Source organism: Phoxinus phoxinus (assembly GCF_949152265.1).
Source record: "Phoxinus phoxinus genome assembly, chromosome: 4".
In the NCBI taxonomy this organism is placed as follows: Eukaryota; Metazoa; Chordata; class Actinopteri; order Cypriniformes; family Leuciscidae; genus Phoxinus; species Phoxinus phoxinus.
In genome coordinates this window covers 16,919,599-16,928,370 of record NC_136879.1, presented here as the reverse complement: position 1 = coordinate 16,928,370, position 8,772 = coordinate 16,919,599, and the positions used below count along the sequence as shown (strand labels likewise).

General features: G+C 39.2%; 1 protein-coding gene across 3 annotated transcripts; it reads right to left on the bottom strand.

Moving 5' to 3' along the window:
- Positions 1-859: 859 nt before the first annotated feature.
- LOC306996939 (uncharacterized protein) lies at positions 860-6,523 on the bottom strand. Of its 3 annotated transcripts, XM_079609892.1 has the most exons (7): positions 5,724-5,750; positions 2,681-2,752; positions 2,536-2,588; positions 1,730-1,939; positions 1,420-1,579; positions 1,239-1,326; positions 860-1,062 (listed from the first exon to the last, which is right to left on the bottom strand). In XM_079609892.1, the coding sequence occupies exons 3-5, from the start codon at positions 2,552-2,554 to the stop codon at positions 1,500-1,502; spliced, it is 309 nt and encodes a 102-aa protein (XP_079466018.1). In that variant the 5' UTR covers positions 2,555-2,588; positions 2,681-2,752; positions 5,724-5,750; the 3' UTR covers positions 860-1,062; positions 1,239-1,326; positions 1,420-1,499. The 3 variants fall into 3 exon arrangements, with proteins under 3 accessions (XP_079466018.1, XP_079466019.1, XP_079466020.1); XM_079609893.1 differs by lacking the exon at positions 5,724-5,750 and having other exon boundaries at positions 2,536-2,585; positions 2,681-2,748; XM_079609894.1 differs by lacking the exons at positions 1,730-1,939; positions 2,536-2,588; positions 2,681-2,752; positions 5,724-5,750 and adding exons at positions 6,258-6,369; positions 6,483-6,523.
- Between the last annotated feature and the right edge of the window lie 2,249 nt (positions 6,524-8,772).

Here is an 8,772-nt window from a genome sequence, read left to right as displayed (position 1 = left end):
GTGTGTTCAGTCAGTGTGTAACGTTAGTTTGTGTTTATTTCAAAGCCCTTTATGACACAGGACACTCTGCTGACAGGACAGGTTGAGGTCCATGCTCATTTTCATGATGTTATAGTTCATCCTTAATTGTAATAACATTTAATGTATTTTCTTAATATCCACAACAAGTGAAAATTAAAAAGTGATGGTCAGCAAACCAGAAAGTGCACCCCAGGTAACAATTTATGGTTCCCAGAACGTTCTGGGAACGTTCGTTTTTGGTTGCGGGAACGTTCCCTTAAGGTTAGGTTTTGGTTCCCATGGAAAGTTTTCTTAACGTTCCGGGAACGTTCGTTTTTGGTTACATTGCAACCTTTAGGGAACGTTCCTAGAACGTTCCCCTAACGTTGCAACCTTTAGGGAACGTTCCTAGAACGTTCCCCTAACGTTGCAACCTTTAGGGAACGTTCCGAGAACGTTCCCCTAACGTTGCAACCTTTAGGGAACATTCCTAGAACGTTCCCCTAAGGTTATTTTTTACATTCCACTAACCTTTAAAAATCTAACAATGGTACCAATTTTATTATTACTTTAAACTGTCTGTGCATAAGCAGGAATTAATTATTATACAAGCAGAAATGAATTTATATGTTAGCAGGAATGAATGAACAGGCAAACTTGATGGGATTTAAAACTTTAATATAGACAATATAAAATTACAAAATACAAAAAATATAAAAGGCCTAAAAAAATATATATACAAGAATAGAATCAGTTTTACAACTATACAAATAAAACAGAAATTTAAGTACAAAGAGTGTGATGAAGAGTGCAAATGTAGTGTGCAAGATGCATATTGGAATGATTATGTAATGTGCATTTGTTGTTGTGCATATGTTGTTGTGTGTATGTATATATGTTGTGTATAAATGCAGCTTTGAGTCCAAGACAAATTTCACATTGAAAAGGGACAATAAAGTGAATGGCCAAAGTGGCAAAAATACAATTGTTTAATAAAAAATAAATAAAAAAAGAGCTCCATTGTCTTGACCGATCAGCCCTTCTCAGTCCTTCTCAGCTGGCCTAAAAAATAAACAAAAGTTTGATATGTCAAACTGAGAATGAACACGTTGACAAACGCAACGTTGCCTTACTAAATTGCCTTACTAACAACCCTGTTTTTTTTATTATGACAAATATTGATAGTTTTCCCATTCCTTTGATAATTATGAACATCACATAGAAGTATTCTAATTTACCGTCTGTGTGGGGCAAACTTCAGCACTTGCCCAATCAAGTCCTCCGTCTCTGCTGCAGTCACCCCCGGGAAGTTTTTCTGGAAGGCCGCTAGAGTAAAGTCAAAATGAAGTAAAGTTACAAGTCAAATTAAAACCTCCAAGCTAAGCATAATACTGATGTGAACAATAAAATAACACCTGCCTGTTATAACCCTGCAGATTGTCAGGTCCTGGAAGGCCTTCTTTGCCTTTCTGCCCCGCAGACTAAACTGTTTGAGGACGTCATTGGTTGCCACTCGCCGTAGCATGCGACGGATGGCAGTACCTCTGGTCGAACCTCCAAGAGTTGTCAGGAAAAGTTGCTGTAAAACATAGAAATACAAATTATACATGAAAGTGGAGAGCTTGTACAATCTCATTTTGTAAGAGCTGTCAGTTCAGTTATAATGATATTTGAAGTTATGCAATTATATAGTGTTAATCTTAGGGCAGGACTATGGCAACTTAATTACCATTTTTTCCCCTCCTCTCCTGTTGCCCGAGACTCCTGTCAAACTCCTCCAGCTCTGTGACTGTCGAGCAGGGCGACAGCAACATATCATCGACAGGAGCAGAGGGAGGTGACTGGGACTGGGAGCTCCTTAAGAGCATGAGCACCTCATCCAGCCTCTGCTCCATCTTTTCCATTCGCTGTGCCATACGGGTAATGGATGTCCACATGGCTATGGAAAAATTAATTATGTTAGTTTTAGTTGTTATACATTACTTGAATATGTGAACAACTTAAGGAACACGGCGACTTTTTGGGACTTTAGCTTATTCACCGTATCCCCCAGAGTTAGATAAGTCTATATTCTCAGAAGGCGAAGCACTGCTACTTCTGGGGAGTGATTTGCTTGTAGCCCCTGAGAACCCCCGTGGTGAGGAGCAGAGAGTTCGCTCAGAGTTGGAGTAAATCACTCCGCAGAAGTAGCAGTGCTTCGGCCTTCTGAGAATATAGTTCAGAGTATGTATATGATTAGAAGATGGCTGTCTCACATGTGACCTTGTTATTTGTACACGCTGTGACTATACAAATCACAACATGTAAATAGGAAAATGTTGCCATTATTTGTCACTTATAGGGAGCAGTATGCTAGCTGGAACTATTTACTTCCAGTATTTGTTCTAAGCTAGGCTAGTGGTGGGTGCGTCAGACAGAGTTACGGCACGCACAGAGATGAAGAGGGTATGTATGGACTTATCTAACTCTGGGGGATACGGTGAATAAGCTAAAGTCCCAAAAAGTCGGTGTGTTCCTTTAAGTGAGTCTTCTTACCTCTCATTTCCGTCTCCATGGCTGAGCCACCTCCCTCTGTGTGATGAGTTCTGCTGTTTACAACAACAAAAAAGTCAAGTTACTCTCAAGTTCCTTGTCATGAAATAGTATTTAATTGGAAATGGAAAATACAAAGCCACCGTACCCTCAGCTTGCGTCATAATAGACCCATCCAATTCTGGGCGACCGGCTGGTTTTCTGTGTGGTGTTGACTCATCTAAAAAGAAAGTAGGGTAACGCTTTAGATTACAGCCCGGAAAGTACTGCGTAATTACAATGAAATTACAGTGTAACTTTCGGTAATTACAGTGTACCTATAAAGTACTTATGTGTAAGTATAGGGGAACAATATGTAAAGTCTTGGGAATAAAGGGGTAACAACCAGGAAAATACTGCGTAATTAAAACTAAATTACAGTGTAACTTTCGGTAATTACAGTGTACTTATAAAGTACGTACGTGTAACTATATAGGGAAACAATTTAAAGTTTTGGAATAAAGGGGTAACAACCAGGAAAAAAAAAAAATTATTTAGGCAAATTATTAAGTATTTTAGAACTACGGGGTACTTATACTATAATACAATCTTACTTTTGGGAGCAATTTAGCGAGTAGGCTACATACACTGCACCTTTTTGTAATAATAGTGTATACAAAATAATACATAAAGGCTTTTTTCAAATTACGGGGTAGCCTATATATCAGTGCATTTATAAAGTAGGCTAATTTGTTTTTATTGCAAAGGTGCACTGATTAAGTTGTTTCAAGGCAAGTAAAACTATTGCAACTTTTTTTTTTTTTTAAATGCTGGGGAAATATACTCTTGTTTCTTGTAGTTACAGGGTAAGTATGACATTGCGGGCCGTAAATTAAAGTGGTGCTTCTTACCCTCTTGTTTCTTGTAGTTACAGGGTAAGTATGACATTGCGGGCCGTAAATTAAAGTGGTGCTTCTTACCCTCTTGTTTCTTGTAGTTACAGGGTAAGTATGACATTGCGGGCCGTAAATTAAAGTGGTGCTTCTTACCCTCTTGTTTCATGTAGTTACAGGGTAAGTACAATAAAAACACATGTAAACACACAATCTGATATCACTTGGAAAACTTTATTTGAAAAACAACTTATTTTAAAACGGATTTACAACACTTTTTCTTGCTTGGTTTCCTCCTCCTCTTGTTCCTCTTCTTCTTTCTTTCCACTGATAAATCTTAAGAAGGAATCCCATGTCTCTTGCTTTTCTGTATTATGTGTTAAAAGAAAATACAGTACAGAAATGTCCTCACCATTTACTCATCTTTTACCCTCATGTCATCCGAGATGTATATGAATTTCCTTCTTCAGATTAACACAAATTTTTTTTTTTTGAAAAATATATAATCTCTGTGAATGCATAATGCAAGCCCATGTGTTCCTAAAAGTTGACATCAAACAGCACATACAGCAATAACTACAGTAATCCATACGACCCCAATGGATGAATCAATGTCTTCTGAAGTGAGACGATAAGTGTTTGTAAGAAAAATACCAAATATTTAAACATTTTAAAGACTATCGCTTCCGTTCCGACCAACTGTCACTTGCGCGTGCATGAGAGGGTTGAGTTCACGCTTGACACGCGTGACGTAAGCGCGCCGAGAAACCGAATGTCGATTTTTTTATTTTTTTATTTTTTATTAATGCTCACAACAAAATACAAACAATAACACATAATAATAATGAAAAACAAACAATACAGAAGAACAGAGATGGCAGTTCTCGCGCGAGTTTCACATCTAACTCCCGCGAGAACGTAATGAACGCGTGAAGCTTCACCAAACACGAAGCCAAGCCGACTCTCATGCACTCGCTGGACGCTGGTGACAGTTGGTCGGTAGCGAAAAGATGAGTAAATTACGAGAACATTTCTGGGTGTACTGTATTTTCTTTTAATACATAATACAGAATAGCAAAAGAATCATTCTTAAGATTAGGCTAATCAGTGGAATGATAGAAAAAGAAGAAGAGGAACAAGAGGAGGAGGAGGAAGTAGGAAGCCATGCAAAAATGTACACTTTCTGTCAGGACTTTAGTATTTGAAATGAAAAGTTGATTTTAAAAAAGGAATAAAGAATAATAAGTGTAATATGTTGTAAATCTTTTTTGAAATAAGTTGTTTTTCAAATAAAGTTTTCCAAGTGATATCAGATTGTGTGTTTACATGTGTTTTTATTGTACTTACCCTGTAACTACATGAAACAAGAGGGTATGAAGCACCACTTTAATTTACGGCCCGCAATGTCATACTTACCCTGTAACTACAAGAAACAAGAGGGTAAGAAGCACCACTTTAATTTACGGCCCGCAATGTCATACTTACCCTGTAACTACAAGAAACAAGAGTATATTTCCCCAGCATTTAAAAAAAAAAAAAGTTGTAGTTTTACTTGCCTTGAAACAACTTAATCAGTGCACCTTTGCAATAAAAACAAATTAGCCTACTTTGTAAATGCACTGATATATAGGCTACCCCGTAATTTGAAAAAAGCCTTTATGTATTATTTTGTATACACTATTATTACAAAAAGGTGTATGTAGCCTACTCGCTAAATTGCTCCCAAAAGTAAGATTGTATTATAGTGTAAGTACCCCGTAGTTCTAAAATACTTACAGTATAAATAATTTGCCTAAATAACATTTTTTTTTTTCCTGGTTGTTACCCCTTTATTCCAAAACTTTACATTGTTCCCCTATATACTTACACGTACGTACTTTATAGGTACACTGTAATTACCGAAAGTTACACTGTAATTTAGTTTTAATTACACAGTATTTTCCTGGTTGTTACCCCTTTATTCCAAAGCTTTACATTATGTCCCCCTATACTTACACGTACATACTTTATAGGTACACTGTAATTACCGAAAGTTACACTGTAATTTAGTTTTAATTACGCAGTATTTTCCTGGTTGTTACCCCTTTATTCCCAAGACTTTACATATTGTTCCCCTATACTTACACATAAGTACTTTATGGGTACACTGTAATTACCGAAAGTTACACTGTAATTTCATTGTAATTACGCAGTACTTTCCGGGCTGTAATCTAAAGCGTTACCGAAAGGGGATATGAATATTGGTCACTTCATTTATGGTAGGTTTCTTGCAAATGGAGGAGGAAGAAAAGAAAAAAAAAGAAAAAAAAAAAAACTTACATGCAGGTGGTGGAGGCAGCTGCGGACCTGAAAACAGGCAGGAAGAGACAAACACATCAGAATAGTCACATGATATGCACTAGGTTGAATGTCAGTAGTTCCATGGTAGGAAATATGACTCAGGTTTCTTAAATGTTAACTTACAGACAGGGCTTCCAGACACACACTCCGTTCTCACACTCTTTCTCATTTGTGGAACAGATTCATCTGAAATAAAAGACCAAATTTTTTTTACACAGATTGCTAAAAGAAAATTTTCATTGTGTAAATAATGTCTGTACTTAAGGTTTTACCATCACTTGAAGAATCCGTCATGAACCTCCTTGGGCGTTTACACTGCCTTTTGTGGACACTCGCATCGTCTTCAGTCTCAATGCTGGAAGTGTCCATCAGTCGCCGACATTTTTTCATGGCTTTGTCGTAGGAATCTACATTAAGAGAACAAAGTTTTTGTGAGACAGTAGCCGAACAAAGCAGTAATTCCATACAGAGAAAACGTATTTATTTATATATAGTATAGCACCAATAAGTCACCTGTACACAGCCAGATTTTCTTGACTGCATATTTGGCCCAGCTTTTGTTGGGCAAATGGCAGGCGCTGACTTGGGCCCTCACATTATGTGCAGTCCAGTAGCAGAGGATGGCCTTTTGGAAAAATGTACTTTATTTCAGATAAGTTCTTACAATGTGGTGAGGAGAACATTTAGAATGGTAAAAGAAATGATGAAGAAAAAGAAATCTACACAACAACTCCATACCCCTGTAGATCTGTCCACCCATGAAGATGGCACAACCTCCAGCACTGTCTGAAAACTCAACAATCGTGAAGTTCTTCATCTGTTAAGAGACAACAGCATTATTGGCATGGCAAAGAGAACAACATAGATTGCATTAAGATTAATTTCAAGTGTATACAGCAAATACACACAATGAAAAAAAAAAATTTATTTCAGTGAACAGTAATATTAGAAAAACAGAAATATAAGAATATTCAGTATGAACCATATAGAGATATGCATGTACATTATGTACCCTGTCATGGTTCATGGTTGTGCTGTTGACAGATATGGGGCTAAAGTTGTTTGCATATGTCCTAAAAATCATGCAGGACTGTCAAGAAAATGTTGGTCTGTGGCTCCTCAATCATAATAGCCTGTCTTGTGAGTTCACATGCTGGCACCAGCTTCACAAAACAGTCCCTCTTTTTCACCCTGAAGCACCCAGTGATTCTTGAATCACAAGGATCTGTGAACAGAGGCTCCAGCTTCTCAAACACATTGCACAAAACCATGTCCTTCCTCTCCTCAATGACCTCACAGCATGTGTCACCTTCCAAGATGTATGCATTGTTTGGTCTTGAGATTTTCCTTCTTTGTGCTGGAATGGTGCGGCTCTGACACCGTTCAATCTCCGAGAGCCTTTTTGCCACTTGAATTAGTGGTCTTCTTCCCGATCGGACCAGACGTTTCAGTTGTCCTAAGTAGTTCTCAAACCGAAAGGCACTGCATGCATCCAGGCATCCAAAAGTTTCTGCCTCATCTGTTAAATGGAGCATGGCATGAACATTATACACCATGAAGTGCCTGCCATACAGCTCTGCTGTCTTTGACACAAAGTACACCATCAGACTTCTGCTGTAGTCGGCGTGTTTGCGTGCCAGATTGGGTGAAACCAAAATATTCAGTGCCACGCTGAAAGTCATGAAATGCTTATACAGCGGGCTTGACAGAATGTCCTTGAGCACAATTTTTCCTGTGTACAGGGCAAACTGACGCAGCTCTGTAGCCTTCCATCGGTCCACTTCTTCCAAGTCCCGTGGCTTCCTGGTAAAGCAACTTGGAATAGATTTTCTCAAACAAGCTAATCTTCTGCTGACTTCTTGAACTTGTCCAGCAGACAGTCTGACCTGCCTGTTCCCCCTCACCCATTCCACCAGCAGTTTCCTCATTACACCTAAACAAGCTTGGTGCATGTAGTCAATGGAAAACATTTTGATCATATCAATGGGAAGTTGCAGAAACGGGGAAACTGTAAGCCCCTCTGTTTCCTTTGCAGCCATCTCTCTTCTAAACATCTCATTGGTTCGCAGGGTGTTTTGAACCTCAGGGTATGTTACACGGCCATCCACCCATAGCCCTTTCTGTGTGCATTTGTCACATCCATTGTATCCAGTGCACAGTTTGATTGCTTTGACCATTGCCTTGGCTGGAGCATCACATACAACACAACGCATCAAAACCTTCTTTCCTTGAATTCCATTTACAAGCAGATCCTGCACTTCTGCAACCACATCATTGAGAAAATCCAAATCCTTAGGTTTTGAAGGACCAGAAGTTAGAGTTACAGGAAAAATACGAGTTGGAGTCAGATGGATGGCACACAAGACAGGCCACAGACTGATCTTGCTACTTTTGAATAGCGGAAGTCCGTCAATGTTGAGAGACAACTCCAGTGTGTTTATTTTTTTCAGCGCCTCCCCTGGGTACTGGTTGAGTTGTCCTTCCAGAGTTCTCCTTAAACCAAAGTGGACATACTCCATTCCCGATACTGTGGTTGACCTGATATCTCTCGGGGTTGATAGAAGGGTTCTGGCTGTTGACGGTAACTCTGGATGTCCACTTGCTTTCAGTCCCACAAGAAGATCATCAAGAGCAGAGTGTTGAATCTGGTGTTGTAAGGCCCAGTGTTGTAAGAAGTTCCTGAGTGAACCTTGTGGGTTGTGTTCCTCACTGCAGGAGTCACTGGTCTCATCCATAGGTTTGTCCATGGGCGTGTCCCACATTTCCAGGTCTGAAAAACACTGCCAAGTTGCAGAAGCAACACTGCTGCTGTCCTCCTCAGAGCTGCTGACAGAACTTGCTGGCATTGCCATGAGCTCTGGCTCCTCTTCACACTCATCTTGCAATTGTAGCTGTGGTTCTTGATGTTGGCGAAGGCGTGACAATTCTTGCTCCGTCTTTACCCGTCGTGCTTGTTCTCGTCGTGCCCTCTTCCATCGCTTTGTGTAGGCCTGCCGCTCTGTCCTTGAACTCATTGTATACAAATTGA

Excerpts from the sequence above, each read along its gene's own strand:
- LOC306996939 (XM_079609892.1), bottom strand. Across the intron at positions 1,580-1,729 it reads GGAGAGGAGGGGAAAAAATG|CAACTTTTCCTGACAACTCT; the intron begins GTAATTAAGTTG and ends TATGTTTTACAG.